The sequence below is a fragment of the Ovis canadensis genome, chromosome 8, assembly GCF_042477335.2.
Source record: "Ovis canadensis isolate MfBH-ARS-UI-01 breed Bighorn chromosome 8, ARS-UI_OviCan_v2, whole genome shotgun sequence".
NCBI lineage: Eukaryota > Metazoa > Chordata > Mammalia > Artiodactyla > Bovidae > Ovis > Ovis canadensis.
Genome location: NC_091252.1, coordinates 79176951 through 79200290, shown reverse-complemented (window position 1 = coordinate 79200290; position 23340 = coordinate 79176951). Strand labels below are relative to the sequence as shown.

The 23340-nt window shown below is 39.2% G+C and overlaps 1 protein-coding gene across 9 annotated transcripts in view; it reads right to left on the bottom strand.

The window, feature by feature from the left end:
- The window catches only part of PHACTR2 (phosphatase and actin regulator 2), a 294919-nt gene that overhangs the window by 128044 nt on the left and 143535 nt on the right, over nt 1-23340 (bottom strand). For 2 of the 9 annotated variants that reach the window (XR_011258654.1, XM_069598594.1), the window contains exon 1: nt 11011-11495. The exons of 3 other annotated variants lie outside the window; for them this stretch is intronic. Coding sequence is in view for 4 of the 6 variants with exons in the window: in XM_069598594.1 (XP_069454695.1) it covers nt 11011-11056 (46 nt within the window). In the remaining 2 variants the exon portion in view is untranslated. Of the gene's footprint in view, nt 1-10875; nt 11496-23340 lie in introns of those variants that run through there. 4 more of the 9 variants (XR_011258655.1, XM_069598597.1, XM_069598591.1 and 1 more) reach the window with 3 other exon arrangements.

Sequence of the window (23340 nt, the reverse complement as noted above, 5' to 3'; positions counted from 1 at the left end):
TTTCTATAAGTTGAGTCTTCACTAAATATGACTCTTATTTCCAAGAATAGAAACTCACAGTCAGTTACATTAAAGTCCCAAGGACAAGAAAGTATGTTGGAACCTTTCCTCTATTTAAATTAAACAGGCTTAATTAAAGGATCAACAATTCAAGTTTCTTATCTCCTTCCCTTCTGCATTAAGTAAGCAAAGGATGAAGTCTGACTCGCCCATCAGTTGTTATCTTTTCAGACAGCTGAAGATAAAATAAATTTATGTTAAAAACATCACTGCTGACAGTGACTGCAGCCTTGAAATTAAAAGATGCTTGATCCTTGGAATAAAGGTTATGACAAACCTAGACAGCATACTGAAAAGCAGAGACATCATTTTGCCAACAAAGGTGCAGAGTCAAAGCTGTGGTTTTTCAAGCAGTCATGTATGGATGTGAGAGTTGGACCATAAAGAAAGCTGAGCGCCAAAGAACTGATGCTTTAGAATTGTGGTGCTGGAGAAGATTACTGAGAGTCCCCTGGGCAGCAAAGAGTTCAAACCAGCCAATCCTACAGGAACTCAACCCTGAATATTCACTGGAAGGACTGATGCTGAGGCTGAAGCTCCAATACTTTGGTTACCTGATGGGAAGTGCCAACTCATTGGAAAAGACCCTGATGCTGGGAAAGATTGAGGGCAGCAGGAGAAAGGGGCAACAGATGATGAGATGGTTGGATGGCATCACCAACATGATGGACATGTGTTTGCACAAACTCTGGGAGATAGCAGTGAAGGACGGGGAAGCCTGGCGTGCAGCATTCCATGGGGTTACAAAGAGCCAGACACAACTGAGCAACCCAACAACAACAAAAAACCATTTAGGATATTACTCACTGGCCAGACCTGATGAGCAACAGACCAAAGAGAAGTAATAAGGTTCAAATTTGTGTTCATTTTCTTTTTCGCCAGTGGATTGACATTTTTCTTAGTCAAAGAAAAAAAAACTAAAAAAGCAGGTTTACTGTAGGCTATAGTAGGACCTATATTTTTGTTTTATCATTGAATTCACAGGAAATAGTAAAACTGGTTGGAAAACAGTCATTGACCTTAAAGCTAAGTCAGGGTCCATGACAGCTAGAGAAAAACTGATACACCTGCAGGTCAGCTCTGGCTTTAATTCCAGAGGAGGTCCCGGTGGACGCTGTGCATAGAAACTCTGGCCTTGATCATGCCCAAAGCAGAGGAAAGCCATGACTGTCACACTTTTCATAAATGAATTTCCTCTTTGTCTGCCTGTATAGATTTTTCTCCATGCACATATTTTAAAACTAGAATTACATAACTTCAAATAACTGCTTTTTCACATTCTTACACTATTTATTATGAAAATCGCTTTACAATAATATTGTTACATCATTTTTAACTGGCCAGTTTTATTACATGACTATATCTCAGTTGGGATTCCCTCAGCGGTAAAGAAGCTGCCTGCCAATGCAAGAGCCATAGGTTTGATCCCTGAGTCAGGAGGATCCCCTGGAGAAGGAAATGGCAACTCACTCCAGTAGTCTTACCCGGAAAATTTCATGGACAGAGGGGCCTGATGGGCTACAGCCCATGGGTTGCAAAAGAGTCAGACAAGACTTAGTGACTAGACAACAACAAATCTCAACTAATTAATCATATTGTTTGACTATTAGGTTATTTCCGATTTGGGGCTTTGAGAAACATTGCTCCAGTGAGCAAATAATTACTCCCTTTACAATATGCTTCTGAAAGTGGAAATACTGGGCCCGAGTATAACATGCACATTTTAAGATTTTTAATACATAATACCAAGCTGCTCTCTTGATTGCTGATGTTGTTCAGTCCATCAGTCATGTCCGACTCTTTGTGACCTTGTGGACTGCAACACACCCAGGTTTCCCACTCCTTCACCATCTCTCGGAGCTTGCTCAAACTCATGCCCATTGAAGTGATGCCATTCAACCATCTCACCCTTCGTCATCTCCTTCTCCTCCTAACCTCGATCTTTCCCAGTATCAGGGTCTTTTCCAATGAGCTGGCTCTTCGCATCAGGTGGCCAAAGTATTGGAGCTTCGGTTTCAGCATCAGTCCTTCTAAAGAATATTGAGCGCTGATTTCCTTTAGGATGGACTGGTTGGATCTCCCTGCAGTCCAAGGGACGCTCAAGAGTCTTCTCCAACACCACAGTTTAAAAGCATCAATTCTTCGATGCTCAGCCTTCTTTATGGTCCAGCTCTCACACCCTGTACCAATTTCAACTACCACAAGACATCTCCCAGAAATCATTCCTTTTAATCTTTACTAAATTCATAGGTGATCACTGGCATCCATTTTTTTTTTTTCACTGAACTGCTTAAATTTTACTCATTATATCAAATGGTCGCTTGCATTTCTTCTTTGGTTGAGTAATGTGGGCAAGTTAATTCTTATGCTTCAGCTGTCATCTGCAAAACGTAGATATTCCAGTATGACCAGTGTCCTTATAAAAAGACAGCTATGAAGATGACATAAGAACACCATGTGTTCACAAAGACAGAGATTGGAGTTATGCTGCTGCAAGCCAGCGAACATGAAAGATTGTCAGCAAACCACCAAGAGCTAGGGGAGAGGGAAGGAAGGATCCCCGACAGGATTTAGAGAGTAGCCCTGCCAAAACCCTAATGTTGGACTTCTAGCCTCCAGGACTCTAAGACAACACATTTCTTCTGTTTTAAGCCCCCAAGTTAGTGGTAGGTACTTCATTACAGTAGCCCTGAGAAACAAATACACCAAGTAACTTAGAAACACATTCTAGTGTGTGCCCAGATGACTGTTTAGCCCCCGAGCGCTTCTCAGATGGTTATCACTTGCCCCTGTCACATCTGGCAGATAACTTGGTGCCCAATCACATGGGCTGAAGACCAAGGACAACATGTGTGCAATTGAGACCGTATGTCTTGGAAATACCTAAGAACACTGACTCAAGCGAATAGTTTATTGAATTTGCCAACGCTGTGTTCACTTTCTGGGAAGCTAGTAATTGTATATTTTTGTTCATTTTTGAAAGGGCAGTGATTCACAGTATGAACTATGCTGTTTTCATGTAGCAGCATTTAGCTGTGCCTACCTTGAAGGAAAAACTGTGAGGTTTAAACAACTATAGATTATCCATGAGTCTGTCCTTTTGTCTTGATTTCATTGCCATATTTAGTGAGACTGCAGCTTGTCCAAGTTTGGAAAATCAGTATGCTCCTTGGCTTAAAAAAAACTAAACCAGAAGTATAGTTTATTCCATACTTTGCTAAAAAATAAGTCTTCACTAGGAAAATAACTGTTATGTTGAATGAACGTATGAAATATGATTTAAGACCTTATTTTCCTTTTATAGTATCAGAAGGAAGAGAAGAGTCGAGAAGTATCACCAATCTCACAGGACACCTTGTTGTAACATACTTTCCCCCACAATCTGTTTACATCCCTGATTTATTCTCCTCCTCTCAAAGAATACCCTCTAAAGCCTGTGACTGGTGCCTGAAATTCTAAAAACGATCCTGTTGTTGTTTTTTTTAATAATGGGCACTGCCTTCTGGCAGATATGATTTAAAAGCAAAACTGACAGTAGCTTTTTCACAGTTCTTTTACAGTGCCAAGTACTGTGTTAAATGCCTTTATGGATATCACTGCACTAAACTTTATGAAACTCTATGAAGGGTAGCAAGGTATGTCCTGATGAGGAAATTAAAGCTCTAATTACGTTATGTTACAAGATCTAGTAAACAGCACTTTGGGTTTATATCCAGGGCTGCTTGAATCACAACGTATTTCCATGCCCTATGCTCTCGTTTTCCCAGAGTCAGAGTGTGAAGGGCAAGAGCATGAATATTACGATAGCATGAATGGTATTACTGAGCACTTGAAATGAGGCTAATATACTTGTGTGTATAAAATGCACACAATTTAAAGACTTGATATGAAAAAGAATGCAAAATATCTCACTAACATCTTTATTTTGATTACATGATGAGTGATAATAACTAGATATATTGCATTAGATAAAATGTACTATTAAAACTTTAAGTGCAGATATTAATGGTAGTTACTCTATATGGATGTTGTGAGGATTAAAAAGTTAATTCAAGTAAAGCACTTGGAATAATTCCTGACTCATAGTGAATTCACAATTATGGCCAATAGATACTTTGAAAAATGTTTGTTCATGATCTCTACTCAGTTTTCTATTTGAGTGTTTGCCTTTTTCTTACTGATTTCTTTCTCAGATTTTTAAGAGGTCTTACTACATTAAAATATTAATCATTATTTTCTATATACAATGCACATTTTTTGTCAACTTTTATGATTTAATTTTTCAAGTTGCAGATGGTTTTTTGCCAGGCAGTTTAAGGATTTAATAACATTATTCACTTTAAATGAGAATCACTTACAGAGATTAAATGTCAAATATGAGAAAAACAGCAAAGGAAAACATGTTTCTTAATAACTCCAGTTAAGAAAGAAAAGGATAGGTATGACTCTATAAAATTTTGAAGTTTTAACATTAAAAAAAATCAAACAAACATGAGGTAAGAAAAACACAGAAAAATATTCACAATATATGATAGATATAGACTAATCTTGACATACAAATCTTTGAGAAAAGAAAATATAAAATAAGGAAAGGCTATAAATAAGCAGTTCAAAGAAAAAGAAATACAAACATCCTATTTCACTTATAATCAAAATGAGATACCACTTTTTTACATATAGATTTACAAGGATTTTTTAAAAGTTAATTGTGCACAATTTTGCGGTCCCATACGGTTGGTTCAGTCGGTAAAGAATCTGCCTGCAATGCAGCTGACCCAGGCTCTATCCCTGGGTCGGGAAGACCCTCTGGAAAAGGGAATGGCAACCCACTTCAGTATTCTTGTATGGAGAATCTTGTGGATAGAGGAGCCTGGCGAGCTATGGTCCATGGGGTCGCAAAGAGTCGGACACGACTTAGCGACTAAACAATAAGAATTGTGCAAGAATGTTTACTGCGCAAAGGCAACCAGACAAGAGGGAGAGTTGGACTGAAGTCCTGCTACTGAACTGCTAGTTAAACCATATTCCTGCAGTACTGCCTCACCCAGAGGGAGTGACTTCTATTTCTCACAAAGGACTGGGTGCTTCAAGAGAGATCCTGACATGCAGTGCTGGTGAGAGGGCAGAAAAAGGAAATCTTATCTAGCAAGAAAATATACTGATACAGCTCTTAGGGAGTAATTTGGCAAAGTCTATCAAAATAAAACATATAAATCTTTTAACCCAGCAATTTCATTGCTATGATTTTACTGGTACACAGAGTGCAAGAAGTTTGGATAAGGATGATCATTTCAACTTTGTTCATAATAACACACACAAAACAACCTAGAAACAATATAAAAATACAAACAAAATATAAAAACACAATAGAGTTCTTTTTAAAGGAAATTATGATATATCCACATAGTACAATATTGTTTATAAATTAAAAAGCATTAATATGAAATATTTTCAAGTTACATTGCATGAAAAATCTCAGCCTCTAGAGCAGTAAGCATACTATTCTTGCTGGTATTTTGATAAAGATATATACATGAAGGAAAACTGGAGTGAAAAAAAGTTGTTCATGCTTAGTTATAATTTTAAAGGGACTGAGGGGCCTAGAAAGGAATAAAATTCACTTTTATCCTGTCTGAACTGTCTTGTAAAGTTTGACTTCTGAACTTTATGCATGTTATTTTCATTAAGAAAAACAGACAATCAATTTTTGTTTTATGATTTCTTCTAACATGGACTTTGCAAGGAAATGGATAAACATCCTGGGCAGGACAAAAATAAGTCTCTGATCAAACTACGGAAACACAGAGAGATACAGGTTCTACCATGGCCTAGGCATGAACTTATATACTTTATTCATTTGTTCTCTCATCTCCTAAAAGTGAGAAAAGAGGTTCTGTCTGCCTTTTCAACTCAAGGGGTAATGCAAAAACACCCAAGAGCTGATCTGTTGCACAGTGAGCATGGGGTGGGGCTGAAGACTGAAAGAAATAGTTACTAGGCTCAGATACCATCCTTCCAACAACAGAGCCAGAGCAGCATGCAATTTTTCAAGTTAAAAAGAATAAAAATAATCTCTCATTCACATAATCATTGGCTTAAAGTAGTCAGACTGCATTGAGAATATTTGTTGACTAATTCATATGCTCAACAAACTTCTTTTGTATCCAATCTATTATGCCCTGTACTTGGCAGTGAGATTACTGTAAGTCTCAACTCTTCTAAGGCATGAGGTTAGAGAGCACGGAAACCATGCTATTCGGGGACACACTTGTTTAGCCTGTGCTTAGAAATAATAAATCTAATCCTCAATAAAATAAAAGGAAATCAAAACCAGCAACATATAAATAGGATTATATATCATATTCAAGTAGACTTTATATCCCAAGAATACAAAGTTGGTTTGACATCTGAAATATTAAGAGAATGAAGGACAAAAATATGCCATATTAATAGAATGAAGGACAAAACCCTTATGATCATCTCAATAAGGGCAAAGAAAAAGCCTCTGACAAAATCTAACATTTGCATGATAAAGATGCTCAAAACTAACACTAGAAGGGAACTTCTTGATAAAGGGCATCTATGAAAAACCCACAGCTAACATGACACTTAATGTTGAAAGACGGATTGCTTTCCTCCTTAGATGAGGAACAAGACAAGAATGTTCACTCTTGCTTCTTCTCTTCAACATTATACTGTATAAAAAGTGAGGGCAATTAGACAAGGAAAAGAAAAGACATTCAGATGGAAAAGATGAAGTAAAAGTATCTCTATTTGCACATGACCTTGTATATATATCTTGTGTATAATATGATCTTGTACATAGCAATGCTAAAGAAGCCACTAAAGAACTATTAGGACTAAAAAACTGAGTTCAGCAAATTTACAGGCAACAAGATCAATATATAAAACTCAATGTATAAATCAATATATAAAAATGTATATTCTATCACTGGCAAGCAACATTCTGAAGATGAAATAAGAACACAATTTCATTTAAACTAGCACAAAATGATAAAAATACTGATAAACAATAAATTTAACAAAGGAACAGCAAGCCTTAATACACTGAAAACTAATAAACATTGTGGGAAAAAATCAAAGATCTGAATTAAATGGAAAGACACTGTCCATGTCCACTCCTTGCTTTTATGGGTTGAAACACTTCATTGTTAAGAGAACAGTATCACTCAAATTAATCTACAAGTTCAACACAATCCCTATCATACTACACATAAAAACTAACTTAAAATGTATCACAGACCTAAATGTATGAGCTAAAATTATAAAACTTTTCAAAGAAAACGTATGTGTAAATCTTGTTGTTGGTTAGGCTATGATTTCCCAGCAAGGAAACCAAAAATGCAAACAACAATAAAACATATAAACTAGACATAATAAAAAATTTCAGTTGCCAATCATAGGATCAGAAAAGCGAAAAGGAAGAAAAAGTGAAAAGACAACCTTGAGAAGGGGAAAATATCTGCAAATCACATTATCTGATAAGGGATTTGTATCCAGTATACAAAGAACTCTTATAACGCAATAATAGGAAGTCAAATTGCTAATTAAAGTTAGGCAAAAGATCTGAATAGACATTTCTCCAAAGAGGATATACGAATGGCCAATAAGCACATGAAAAGATGCACAATGTCATTAGAAATCAGGGAAATGCAAATCATAATCACAATGAAATATAACTTCACACCTACTGGATAGCCATAATCAAAATATAACAACAAATGTTGATGAGGATGCAGAGAAACTGGAACCTTCATACACTGCTGGCGGCAATGGAAAATGGTACAGCCACTCTGCAAAGCAAGTAGTTCCTTAAAACATAACATAAATGTAGAATTAACATATGACCCAGCAATTCCACTCCTAGAAATACTGCCATTACCCAAGAGAAATGAAAATACACTCAAGAAAAACTTTTACCTGAAGATCATGGCAGTACTATTCAGAGAGACAAGAAGTAAAAATATTAATAACCCAAATGACCAACTGACAGATGGATAAATAAAATGTGGTACGTTAATACAGTGGAATATCATTAGGCAATACAAAACAAATGAGGCACTGATACAGGCTACACACGGCAGACCCTTGAAAACATCATGCTAAGTGAAAGAAGCCAGTCACAGAAGGCATGTTGTGTTGTATGATCCCACTTACATTTATTCTTCCTACAGAGACAGAAAGACGATTCGTGGTTAATTAGGTCTAGGAATGGAGGGTTGAGAAGGATGGGAATAGGGACTGATGGTTGCAGAACACTGTGAAAATACTGGAAAACGGTATGCTAATTATATGTCAATAAAGCTGTTTTAAAAAATAGAAACAATGACTCTAATTGCATGTTTTCAGCAATAATTAATTATCACTGGTCTTCTTAGAGCCCAGAGAAATAGTCGCGGTCCTAAACTGAAGGGTTCAAGAGGGTCTGAAATGGACAAAGAGAAGCAAGCTAACCTGTGGCCCACAGAGCTGATTTTCACAAAAGCCCAAGTCGAGTAACAGCTGTAAACTATCCTACTCTGTGCTACAACTGACTCCTTAGACTCAGATTCTGTTAAGCATTTAACATGGGAATTATCTTCACCACTGTAATCCCTAGCAGCCACTCTAGACTAAAACACCTAGTAGATAACAGATCACATGGAACAAGGATCTTCATACCACTCGTGAAGCCACTGGCAAACAGCTAACAAGGAGTCAACAAGATACTTGGAAGAGTAGAGGGTTTGATGTTTTCAGACTCTGAGAAGAACACCAACGTGAATACAAAACCTAGATATGGCAATCACAGGTTCTGTTTTTGTTGTTTTTTTCATTTTTGTTTGGAATCTGATGGCAAAACTTCAGGGAAATGGAGTGATAATAATACACTGAGAGGACCTAAGCGGGTTATCGTTAGAAAATCGGACTGCTTTTAACCATCAAAAAACCAACCAAACAAAACTAAGAAACCCTCTACTCATGACGTCTGGATTGGACACTTCAATATATACAAGCTTTTAATCAACTAAACAGAGGACCTGTTATTTAATTATAACACCATTCCATGAGATATTTCTTTGAAATATCTTTTATGGTCAAGCACAATTTTTTAAGTTACTTTTTGTCTTAATAAACTGCCCAATCTTTTGACATGATTAATCAGTGTATTAGGAATTACAGCAATCTGGGTGTTTTTTGCTGTACTGGGTAAGAGTTAGGAGGGCTTACCAGGGGGCATGGTGGTAAAGAATCCACCTGCCAATGCAGGAGACACAAGAGAAATAGGTTCAATCCCGGGGTCGGGAAGATTCCCTGGAGAAATAAATAAATGGCAACCCACTCCAGTATTCTTGCCCTGAAAAGGCCATAGACAGAGGAGCCTGGTGGGCTACCGTCCTTGGGGTAGCAGACTGTAATAGAGCTGAGCACTCACACAACCCAAGTGGTTGTGTTTTAGGATTCTACTCTGCATCTTAGCATCATTTATGTAACATTCCTTGATTTTTATAAAAGCAAAATTCGCTTTTTACATATTAACCTTAACAATACTGTGTGGCTAAAGAACTAAATTCAGAGCAGTACTCTATACCTACTGTACCAGAGTACTCATCTAATTCTATGTTTTGCCAGTGCAGAAATTTAAATATATAACTCTTTCTTGAAAGAAGTCACACTGCTTTAAAGTAAGACAAATGAGAGTAAGTCTTAATTGCACAAAATAGTTTATACTAAGATTAAGATCCTAATGAACACTCCCCTCCAAAATGCCCCCAAACACTATCAATATGAAGTCTCTTCTGTTCCAACCTTGTCATGAACAGTAAGGGAAGGTGTGATTTCTTCTGGACTCTGATTTCTCTCCTTTGCAGAGGGGTTGGTTCTCCTTAGGCAAAATCTTATAATATATCAAGGAGTGAAGTTCTGCAATCTAAACCAACCCAAGTGGGGTGAAGCTGGAATGGTAGAATCCTATCGAGTTAGAGACATCCTGGAGCTGATTAAAAACAAAAAACAAACAAAAAAAACTTCATCTGCGCCCTGTCATTTCCTTTCAGCAAGATCCCTTTGATGTTTACTCAACTTGCAAAGTGCATCAAATATCTCAAGAAATAACGTAAATCTCCCCTCTGAGGATTTTTTTAATTCTTGACGGAAACAAATGTCAAAATAGTACCTTTTAAACTTGTCTCATTGTCCAAGCACAAGTATCCCCATCAAAAGGTTGTTTGTCCCTACACTACTGGAGAAACGCCAGACATACGTACCTTCCTTCCTTCTTTTTTTTTTTTTTTTTAAGAAAATGAAAAAATGATACTTCAAACGGGGCAACAGACTTCAGAAACATTACACATGTTTCCATAAAACTAGATAACTGAGTTCATGAAAAGTTTCCCCTAGTTTTACAGCCTGTCTAATAAAAAGCATCATTTAAAACAATTAAGCTTTTTTCTGTTACTAAGTATTCAACATTCTGCCTGGATAAGAGAGGGCAATCAGCACTCTACTCCGAAAAAACAAACCATAAATCAGTTGACAAGCTTGAAAGAATTCAGTTCTAGTCTGCTCAGAAGCCAAGTGTAAATACAGAGAAACCTGTTGGCGCGTTTATCTTGCTCTTTAAGTTTCGCGTTTTAAAAACAAAGCAATACGCATATGGCGTTTCTCGTAAATTTCAGGCTCAGAAGTGATTCAGACCGACCCGAAAGCGAGGCATCTCCGACAGAAAATGGAGCCTGTGCCTTTAAGGTAAAATCGGCTGGATCCCAAAAGGCATTCCACTTTTCCACGACAAAGAGTTTGGGGGAGCGCTACCTCTCGGGTTTCTCGGAGGGACTCGGCCGGTGCGGGCAGAGCCCGGCTCGCCGCAGAGCCCTCGGCCGCCCCCGCTGCCCTGAGCCGGTCCCGCGCCCGCGCGGCGGGAGCGCATCGCGCGCGCCCCGGACTCACCGCTGCTGGGCTGCGGGGACAGCGTGGAGACCGAGGTCTGGCCCATGTCTCGGGTCGCAGGGCCAGCTCCGGCGATCACGCGGCTCTTTCGGTCCTTGGATCATGGGTCCGCTCGCAGACAGAGTTCCAAGCGTTCATTTCCCAGTCGGTGCGGAGCTGCCCGCCGAGTCCCCTCGCCTTCTCCCCCTTCGCGGGTCTCCCAGTCCGGCCGGCCGCAGCCGGCGCGGCGGATCCTGCCCAGCGGATGCCTGTCATTCCTCTATGCAGATTAGCTGGGGTCAAGGGTCACGGGGGAGGAGAGAGGGGGAGTGGGCGACGGGGGCGGTGGAATGAGGGGGGCGAGGAAGTGGGCAGGGGAGAGGCTCGGGCTGGTCCGGCCGCGCCTGCGGGGTCTGTGAGCCCCGCAACCCCCAACCCCACCCCCCAATAGCAGAGAGTTCGGGCGACTCCCCATTAAACTTAAAAGGTTCACTGGCAAATGATCCTTTAGGGCTGGAAGAAAAGGAATTAGAGTACTTAGTCACGGTACTTAATTTAAGAAAATTTGTTTCTAGAAAGTTAGTTCCTTCCTCTCATTGCTGTTATGTGTGCGGTTTTTTTTTTTTTCTCGTTTTAAAAATCTTCCTTTTAACAAATAGAATTTTGCAGTATTAGTGGCCTCAATCAGGTTGAACAGTGAATCTGAATGATGGGTCTATGTGTCAGATCAACAAAGGATACACTTTGCTCTCTACCATCTACACTCTGCGATGCTCACCTCTCCTATATTCAAAAGAATCACTGTGAGACTATGAAACTGTATCTAAAATGTCCTAAAGGTGAAGACCACAGTAATTTATTTTAGAAGCTAAAATTCCATAAAAGTTAAACAATCCTGCTGTAATTAAATGTTAACCTCTAACTTCTTAAAAATATGAATAAAAGTAAATACTCTTAGTATCTAAGACATGAGAACTCTAGATGCCATCTATAGATCGGTAGGTAGAGATAGATATGGCATTGGAGTGGTGGTTACAGAAATGTGATTCACTTTATGGAAATTCATTGAACCATATATTATGATTTGTACACTTTTATGAACCTATATATTTCATTGAAAAGTTTTTGAAGTGTATTTTTTTTTTGAGAGGGCTGGGCTACGAGGCTTATGGGATTTTAACTCCTCTACTACAGAGAAAATATTGGACCCTGGCAGTAAGAGTGCCAAGCCCTAACCACTGGACCAGGAAGGGATTCCAAAAAAAAGCGTATGTTTTAATTTTTAACTGATTTTTATTGAAGCTTAGTTGATTTACAATGTTGTGTGAGTTTCTGCTGTACAGCAAAGTGAATCAGTTACACACACACACATACTCACTCTTTTCCCATATAGGTCGTTACAGAGTATTGAGTACAGGTCCCTGTGCTACATAGTAGGTCCCCATTAGTTATCTCTTTTATATACAATAGTGTGTATATGTCAATCCCAATCTCCCAATTTATCCCTCCCCTTCCCTTAAATGTGTATTTTATTAAAAAACATATTTAGGTCACTTGCATAGGTTTCACATTTTAGGTTATCCCAGGCAGTTGACTCAGAGAAGGTGATGGCACCCCACTCCAGTACTCTTGCCTGGAAAATCCCATGGACGGAGGAGCCTGGGAGGCTGCAGTCCATGGGGTCGCTAGAAGTTGGACACAACTAAGTGACTTCACTTTCACTTTTCACTTCCATGCACTGGAGAAGGAAATGGCAACCCACTCCAGTGTTCTTGCCTGGAGAACCCCAGAGACAGGGGAGCCTGATGGGCTGCCATCTATGGGGTCGCACAGAGTTGGACACGACTGAAGCGACTTAGCAGCAGCAGCAGCAGGCAGTCGACTGTGAATTATTAAAAATCTATATAGTATATAATTATTACAGAAATGCAAATCAAATGAGATATCACCTCACACAGGTCAGATGGGCCATCACTTAAAAATTTACAAACAATAAGTGCTGGAGAGGGTATGGAGAAAAGAGAACTGTCCTACACTGTTGATGGGGGAATGTAAATTGGTATAGTCATTATGGAGAACAATATGAAGTTTCCTTAAAAAACTAAAAATAGAGCTACCATATGATCCTGCAATCCACTCCCGGGCATATATCCAGAGAAAACCATAATTTGAAATGATCCATGCACCCTAATATTCACTGCAGCACTATTTACAGTAGCCAAGACATGGAAGTTATCTCAATGTCCATTAAGAGAGAAATGCATAAAGAAAATGTGGCAGATATATACAATAGAATATTGCTCAGCCATAATAAATAGCAAAATAATGCCATTTGCAGCAACATGGATGAGTTGAGATTGTCATACTGAGTGAAGTAAGTCAGAGAAAGACAAATATCACATGATATCAATTATATATGGAATAAAAAAATTATTGCTGGGAGGAGGGGAGAGGGAGTGGGAAAGAGAAAGATAAATTGGGATATTGGGACTGACATATATACACTACCATATATAAAATAGATAACTAAGAAGAACCTACCGTATAGCACAATTAATATTCTGTAATGACCTATATGGGAAAATAGTCTTTAAAAGAGTGGATATATGGATGTGTATAACTGATTCACTTTGCTGTTCAGCAGAAACTAACACAACTTTGTAAATCAACTATATGCCAATAAAACTTTTTTCAAAATAAATCTGTATAGTATATTTTATAAAATAATAAATTATTAATGCTTTACACATGCAATTTTTTTTCCTAAAGTTTGTATTATTAAGATCACATAGAGCCTAGATTTGTTTTTTGAAAGATGTTTGCTTCTCTGTCTCATCATTTAAATACATTGCCCTATTTTTTTCACACCCAAATAGCCCACCCTCTATTGTGGGGAAAACTCTTTCCCTAGAATAGTATGATCAATTATCTACTTCCTTTTTCCTAATTCACTCTAAAGAAACTCTGATATTTCTTTTGAATGGCTACAAAGACATTTTCAAATTATTTAAAATGTTGGCATTTATGTAATCATGTGTACACATAAAACAATTACACAGAGTCTTCAGGTCTCTGGGGTCTAATGTGGTTCACACATGACCCTGCCAGGGACTCAGATGAGACCAGGCTTGGAGCACTGGGCTTTGAAAAACATCCTCCTAAGAACCTGAGAGAAGTTGGGTGACAAGGAAAGGGTCACTTCAGGGGTTTGGCTTAACCCCACTGCTCAGATCTCCACTTTGAGCTCCTTTCCCATCTTCACAGAAGGGGACCCATTTTCCGACTGTATCCCCACCGCATACAAACCCAGTCCCTAACACTTCGATGCAGCAAACGCATCCAAGAATCACTGGACCAGGTCTTTATAAACATATTTATATCAGAGAAAAAAAGGCACTTTGGGAGCAATACAGTTCACTCGCCTACACATTCATCATTCTCGACAAAGTAAAAAATGATTAGTTTCTCAAGTGAGTTAACTGAGTGAAGTTGACACAATAACAAAACTATTCCCTAGTCCTTCCAGGGGCTTCCTTGGTGGCTCAGAAGGTAAAGAATCTGCCTACAATGCAGGAGACTCAGGTCCGATCCCTGGATTGGAAAGATCCCCCAGAGAAGGGAATGCAACCCACTCCAGTATTCTTGCCTGGAGAATCCCATGGACATAGGAGCCTGGCGGGCTACAGTCCATGGGGTCACAAAGAGTCGGACACAACTGAGCGATTAACACAAACACAGCCCTTACAGAGGCACTGAAGGAGGCACATCTCTAGATGAGGCCCGGTGCCAGGCCAGCTGGACCTTGGCAGAGCTCAAAACCTGATGCCCAGGAAGCCTGACATCTTTCCTAAGCAAAAACACCTAGCCTAGAGGTGCTGTCTTCTCCCCAAACCCCAAGGGCAGGTGAGGGGGGCTGCAGCGGTAGCCAGGCTGGGAGCAGAGCCAGGAGAGGCGGGGTGGGAATGCTTCAGTCGGGTCACCAAAGCCGTAGAGACCTCAATCCATCCGAGCTGCCACTGCGGAGCTGGTGGATCAGTGCCATAAAGAAACCCTGATTTTTTTTTTTTCCAATGAATTTGAGGATTAACCAAACTGTGAGTTCTAATTAGGACAATGAAATTAATCCCAACTAAATTTCCTTATAAAGTGGAAAACTGGTGAGCTTTGGGAACACATTCTACCTAGAGGGTTCGGCAGTGAGAGAAAACAATTACAACAGCTCTTCTGTTTCTTCCCTTAAATCGCCTTAAAACAACAACCATAGAAAGGCAGATTGTGTGTTCTCTCAATCTAGGTTGAGAAAAGGAAGCTTCTCACTCCTTTTCCTATCGATAGAGCCTGAGGGGAGGTCACTGATCAGAGGCAATATACAGTAAATTTTGCATATTAGAATATGTTGTTGTTCAGTCACTAAGTACTGTCAGGTTCTTGGCGACACCATGGACTGCAGCACGCCAGGCTCCCCTGTCCTTCACTCTCTCAGATTCACGTCCATCGAGTTGGTGATGCTATCTAACCATTTCATCCTGTGCCACCCCCTTCTCCTTCGCCTTCAATCTTTCTCAGCATCAGGGTCTTTTCCAATGAGTTGGCTCTATCTGTTTGGTACATTTACATTATATATAAATATAACGATTTTCTTTGAAATTGACAAAAGCAAAACTTTGAGGTACAATGTTATTTTTGCTGTCATTATTCCTCCTTGAGAAACAATAATGTGTTTCCTTTTATTTCTTCTCCAAATTTGTATTTCAAACATCAAAGGGGTACACTATAGCTCTGGTCTTTCAGGATTTGCTAAATCCATCTATATTTACTTTATTCAAAACCTTTCATGATTTGCTAGTTAATATAATCTTAGCCTCATCTGGGATTCTTATAATCCCTCGATCGGGTTACACACTTTCCTCTGAAATTTTTCCAGTTCCATTACATTATCCTTGAAGCATGTCAACCAAAACTGCAGGAAGTGTGCATTAAGATCTCTTTATAAGGGTGGGACAGTTTATTCTATTTTGTTTCCAGTGCTTCCGATGAGGCATAGTGTTTTAACATCGTTTTTATCATAACTAACAAATTATATTAGTGAACACAGAAGAAGTCTACAGAAATCCCTAAATTTCATTTATAGGTCAAAATATAAAGGTTAGAATCTATCATCTAACAAGCTTATGTTAAGATAATCTTCTCCCAATTGCCTTTTTCTTGTTTTATTACAGCTCATCTGCTATTATTGAGCCAACTCACAATTTTACTAAGAGCTCTGGGTGTTATTTCCTTGAATTTATAGTTTGTGCAAATGTTTGTCATCTGAAAAGAAAAAAAAGACATTTCTCTGTGTGTTACCTCTTTCCAGAGAATTTATAAAAGTGCTAAAGAAATTAGTGCCAACATCTAACTCAGAGGAAACTATCTGTTCATAAATCTTCAGCATTTATCCCATTGGTCCTGCTCTTCGGTCTATATTTCTAAACCAGTTTCTTATCCAGTGATATCCTGGCAAATGCTCAATGATTGGTTTGCTATTTTTCTATGATATAAATATTCCTATGATGACCAATTCAATGAATGGTCAACTGGCTTACAAGATTATATCACCTGGTTTGCCAAATTTCTGGAAATATAACAACTGGCCTACATAAGCTGTCTTCAGCATAGCACCATTTCATCTTTCATAGCATGCAGTCATCAAATTATATCATGACTGACTGTGTGGAACAGTGTATGTTAAACCTTCCTAAAAATATAGATTGACAGCATCTACTGATTTTTTCCACAATACAGTCTAAATATTTTTCAACCCCTGAAAGATCTTCTGTGATTTTTTTTTTCTTTACTTTCAGAAAGAAATTAAATTGGGTGGATTAGAGAGAATTTTCTCCCTGAAACTTGTTTGTCTTTTGACAGAGGTTGCTCTTCTTGAGGTTTTCAAGCATTCTCCCCTATAACTGGCTTGTTAGACTTCACTGGCTTGTCCAATGTAGGGGTTATTAAGTTCATCCATCTGGGGTACCCAACTGACACTTGCACTTTTCATGGGTGGAAGACACTCATTACATTAGATAAAAGTTAAAAGCAGACATAAACTTAAACTTTAGCAATCTATTTGTGGAAAAGTCCTTTCCTACTAGGTCAAAGTCCAAATTGTAGACATACAATTTGGTGGCCAGAGAGACAGTTTACAATAAGTATAGTCATTATTACCATCCCTGGTGGCTCAGAGGGTAAAGCGTCTGCCTGCAATGCGGGGGACCTGGATTTGATCCCTAGATTGGGAAGATCCCCTGGAGAAGGATATGGTAACCCACTCCAGTACTCTTGCCTGGAAAATTCCATGGACAGAGGAGCCTGATTGGCTACAGTCCATGGGGTCGCAAAGAGTCGGATACGACTGAGCGACTTCACTTTCACTTTAACTATAACTTAGGTCACTGACAGGCTTTTCTAGTGGCCAAATCTAGCTTGGAGCAGGAGAAAGAGTGAGATCTACCCTCAAAGCACACATGCCATGAGAACTCATCCTGGGTGTCTTCTCTCCCAGATGATGTCTGCTAAGACCCCATTTTGAGATACCGGCAGGTGGGCAGGGGCACAGGGCTGGGGAAAGGGTTAGGCAGAGCTCGGAAGATGAGACAGTTGATCAGAGCAGTGGTGCTTCAGGAAGAATAGTGGTTGGTGGTGGCCATGTACAAGTAGGTGAACTCTCTTAACTGGTGACACTTATTCCTGGACTTGGAGAAGGAAATGGCAACCCACTCCAGTGTTCTTGCCTGGAGTATCCCATGGACAGAGGAGCCTGGTGGGCCACAGTCCACAGGGGTCACAAAGAGTCGGACATGACTGAGCATATCACAACATTCCGGAACTTGGCCATGAAGATCTAGTGAATAACCGACGTTTGCCTGAGTAATGGGAATTACAGACACAGAAAACCTTCTCCTAGTGGGAAGAAAATGAAATTTAGTAATTAAAACTTAGTAAGGTGGTGCAGTGGTAAAGAATCCGCCTGCCAATGCTGGAGATGTCAGAGACGCGGGTTGGATCCCTGGGTTGGGAAGATCCGCTGGAGGAGGAAATGGCAATGCACTCCAGTATTTTTGCCTGGAGAATCCCATGGACAGAGGAGCCTGGCGGGCCATAGTCCATGAGGTCGCAAGGAGTTGAACATGACTGAGCATGTAATGTAGTTTGTTTTCTAGATACAATGGTCAGAAGAAACAACAGACACTCACAGATCATCTGAAAGTATCAGTTTCTTCTACCTACCATTATCAGATTTATTAAAGAACAGAAAACTGTCTTTTCTCCCTTTCTTTGATGGAGGTTCTAAAGGGCAAAATTTTAAGTTAGAAGGCTATTTTTAACACAAGAGGTTCTAATAATCCTGTAAAAAAAAGTATATAACTCAGAAACTAAACAGTGGCGTGCAAAAGTTTTTAAGCATTAAGGTAGGTTTTTATTAGAATATCTTCCAGTTTTAAAAAACTGTGTTACTCCAAAACTTGGCTATATTTTGTAAAAGTCAGCTTACTTAGAAACATATAACTGCTAAGAAGCAAATAGAATGTTATAATTTCAGTTGAAATTCTGTATATACAACCTTTTTAAAAAATGTTACCCTATAGCAACTGTCACCAAATGCTTCCTATAACTTTTGTTTGCACAGTTCTGAGAGATTTTACTTTTAACAGGGTGATAATATACACAGACAAAGGAGAACTCTGGCTAAGAAAAGAATGACAACTTTAGACCTTCTAGTTATATTCAGCATCAATAGGAGAGAAAACCACATTCCAGAAGTATTAGAAGAGGAAACAAACCTGTAAGACAGGCTTTTCTTTCCTATTGTCCTCATATTTTTATATGATTTATTTCCTGAGTTTTTCTTCTACTGCTTGTTCAGGCTAAAAGGATTAACAAAATACCTACTCTGTTTTGCCCTGAGTGAGTCTCTGCAGAGGGCGTGGTGTGTCACATGTGTGCTTACTTAGTGTTTGAGCTGGATGGTTGGAAGATTTACTCTGGAAAATAAATACCTCGAGGGGTGGTGCTGGAATTTCCTTTTCCAGAAACTTTCCCTCACCCCCGGAGAAAGAGTGTAGTTTGCTACACTTCATTTTACAAGAAAAACAAAATACTTACCCACAGCATTTAAAACTCTGACAACTGTATAAAACTAATAATCTTTAAGTTACTAACCAAAATCTAGAGAGAACATTTCCTCAAGACATCTTTAATAATTACTGCCCAATTTAAAGAAAGTAATTGTTTAAAATAAGTTCCAAATCGTTGTTTTATTAACTATCATATCCATCCTTAGAACTTAAAAAAGTGTGTGGCACATAGAGGGCACTCAATACACACATGATAAATCAAAGAATAAGCATTTATGTGATTTCTTCAATTATAGCAGCTTGAAGCATGGATGAAAAAATAGAGCTAGGAATAAGTGTATGATTTTGGTAATATTATATGGACTATATAGCAAGACAATATCAATTTCTGTCACTGGTAAATTTCCTTTTATATGCCATTCTACTCGTAATCATCTAGTCCTTTAGCTAGAATTATCTCAGGATCTCCCATGGGTCTCACACCTCTAGGGCATAGGACATGAGGATAAGTGAGGGACAGACTGTACCCTGGAGTTCAAGGTAGACCATACCTGTTCCAGATCAGACCGTACCTGGAGTTTATATATATATATATATATATATATATATATATATATATATATATATATATATATATGGTAGAGGGTGGGTGTTGGGTCTTACAAGTAAATGACTATAACAGTGAGTACTGTGATAGAGGTGTGTTCCACCAAGAGTAAAGGATGAACACTGCATGGTTACAGGGAAGGCTCTGAACTTTATGAACTGCTAAATCCACATCTTCCCAATACAGAGTCAGCAACTTATTCTGAAGATGTGCCAAAGATTGTCAAGTGCTTCCTAATTAAATTCTGATCATATGCAGTTAATATGAATTGTAATTTTTTTATTGCTTATAGCTTTTGAGGAATAATTTACATACTCTAAATTCTACTATTTTAAGTAAACAATGAGTTTTAGTTAATATATAGTGCAATCGGAGAAGGCAATGGTAACCCACTCCAGTATTCTTGCCTGGAAAATCCCATGGATGGAGAAGCCTGGTAGGCTGCAGTCCATGGGATCGTGAAGAGTTGGACATGACTGAGTGACTTCACTTTCACTTTTGACTTTCATGCATTGGAGAAGGAAATGGCAACCCACTCCAGTGTTCTTGCCTGGAGAATCCCAGGGACGGGGGAGTCTGGTGGGCTGCCGTCTATGAGGTCGCACAGAGTCAGACACGACTGAAGTGACTTAGCAGTAGCAGCAGCATAGTACAATCACTACCATAGTCAGATTTAAGAAAATTTTGAGAACACTAAAGAGTTCCATCAGCTCTTGGAGTTAATCCCAGTCCCACCCCCTGGCATCAGGCAACTACTGACAGGCTTTTCATCTTCATAGTTTAGACTTTTGAAAATTTTATATAAATGGAATAACAGCATATGACATTTTCTATATCCGTTTTTTTTTCACATAATGTTTTGATATTCTTCCATGTTGTACTTTATATCAGTATTTTGTTCTGAGTCAAGCTCCATTGTATGGCTATATCAAAGTTTTGATTATCTATTTACCAGTTAATGAGCATTTGGGTTGTAACTATATTTCACTGTATTTCCATTCTGTGAAAATACAGAAGATAAATAAATATATATATATCATATCATATCATATATATATACATATATCAGTTGGGCTTCCCAGTTGGTGCTAGTGGTAAAGAACCCATCTGCCCATGCAGGAGACACAAGAGACGTGGGTTCGATCCCTGGGTCAGGAGGATCCCCTGGAGGAGAGCATGGTAACCCACTCCAGTAATTTTGCCTGGAGAATTCCATGGACAAAGGATCCTCACAGGCTACAGTCCATAGGATAACAAAGAGTTGGACATGACTGAAGCAACTTAGCATGCATGCACATATATATCAGTCATCTAACAAATATTTATTATGCATCTTCTTTGTACCAGGTTCTGTTCTAGGTATTTGAGATATAGAATTAAAACAAAAAGTATAAATGTATGCACTCAGAGAACTTACATTTTTATGAAAGAACAGAAAATACGCAATGAATATAATCCATAAAATTTATAGCAATTTAGAAAATGAAAAGTGCTATGAAATAGACAGGGAAGGGTAAGAGAGATGGATTTGTATGTCATAGTTAAAGGAGTCCTCACTGAAAAGGCAATCATTGAACACAGACCCAAAAGACATGATGGAGTTAGCCACGTGGTTATCTGGAAAAAGCACATCCTAAGCAAAAAAGACCACTTCATATAAAGATGAGAGCATGCTGCGAGAAACACTAAGGGGCCAGTGTGACTGGAGGACAGTAAGTTAAGGGGAGATGGGAAGGGGATTATAAGCCATGTAAGACCTTGTAACTGACCATAAAGATGTTGATTTTTACTATAAGTGAGATGGGGAAGCAATGACAGTTTTGAGCAAAGGAATGGCATAATCTATCTTATATTTTAAAATCACTGTTGCTTCTGAGCAGAGGATAGAAGAGACGAGGTGGGAAGCGGAGAGACAAGGAGAAACTACAAGAATACACAAGGCAAGATATAACAGGGGCTTAGACCTGGTTGGCAGCAGTGGGAAAAGTGAAATGTACCTGGATTCTGGATGCGTTTTTAAGGTAGAGCCAAATTTCTTCATAGATTGAATGTGGAGTATGGGAGAAAAGAGATGAAGCAAGGAGGACTTCAAAGTTTTGTCTGAGCACTCGGAAGGACTGAGTGGTTCTTAATTAAGTCTGAGACAAGAGTGAGTGAGGTGGGTTTGGCATTAAAAAATTAGAAGCTCAAATTTGAAATGTTCAAGTAGATATCTAAGTATAGAATGAAAATAATCCTAGATGTCACCAAGGGAAAAAAATCAACCTATACTTAGATATATCATAGGACATTGAGTATTAAGAATAAAGAGAAAGTAGTGGGTAGAGAAGTCAGATGCCACTACAAGGAATCACAATAAAATCAAGATGACAGTAGAATCATATATTCTTGGTGCTATAGGGACACAACTTAGAATTCCATACCCAGATAAATAGTTATTCGTCAAATCAAAAACTCACTCACAGAAAGTGGTTAATCACTAAAAGAACGTCTATAGAAAATTCGTCAACAAGAAAGAAAGAGTTCAGAGTAAGGGTGGGATACAGGGCTTCCATTGTACCTCAGCTGGTAGAGAATCTGTCTGCAATGCAGGAGACCCCGGTTTGATCCCTGGGTCAGGAAGATACCCTGGAGAAGGGCTAGGATACTCACTCTCGTATTCTTGGGTTTCCCTGGCAGCTCAGCTGGTAAAGAATTCACCTGCAATGCCGGAGACCTGGGTTCGATCCTGGTGTTGGGAAGATACGCTGGAGAAGGAAATGTCAACCCACTCCACTATTCTGGTCTGGAGAATTCCATGGACTGTACAGTCAATGGGTTCTCAAAGAGGTGGACAAGAAACAACTGTGAGCATCAGTTCAGTTCAGTTCAGTCACTCAGTCATGTCCGACTCTTTGCGACCCAATGAATCGAAGCACGCCAGGCCTCCCTGTCCATCACCAACTCCCGGAGTTCACTCAGACTCGCGTCCATCGAGTCAGTGATGCCATCCAGCCATCTCATCCTCTGTCGTCCCCTTTTCCTCCTGCCCCCAATCCCTCCCAGCATCAGAGTCTTTTCCAATGAGTCAACTCTTCGCATGAGGTGGCCAAAGTACTGGAGTTCAGCTTTAGCATCATTCCTTCCAAAGAACACCCAGGACTGATCTCCTTTAGAATGGACTGGTTGGATCTCCTTGCAGTCCAAGGGACTCTCAAGAGTCTTCTCTAACACGACAGTTCAAAAGCATCAGTTCTTCTGTGCTCAACTTTATAGTCCAACTCTCACATCCATACATGACTACTGGAAAAACCATAGCCTTGACTAGATGGACCTTAGTCGGCGAAGTAATGTCTCTGCTTTTGAATATATTATCTAGGTTGCTCATAAACTTTTCTTCCAAGGAGTAAGCATCTTTTAATTTCATGGCTGCAGTCACCATCTGCAGTGATTTTGGAGTCCAAAAAAATAAAGTCTGACACTGTTTCCACTGTTTACCCATCTATTTCCCATGAAGTGATGGGACCGGATGCCATGATCTTCGTTTTCTGAATGTTGAGCTTTAAGCCAACTTTTTCACTCTCCTCTTTCACTTTCATCAAGAGGCTTTTCAGTTTTTCTTCACTTTCTGCCATAAGGGTGGTGTCATCT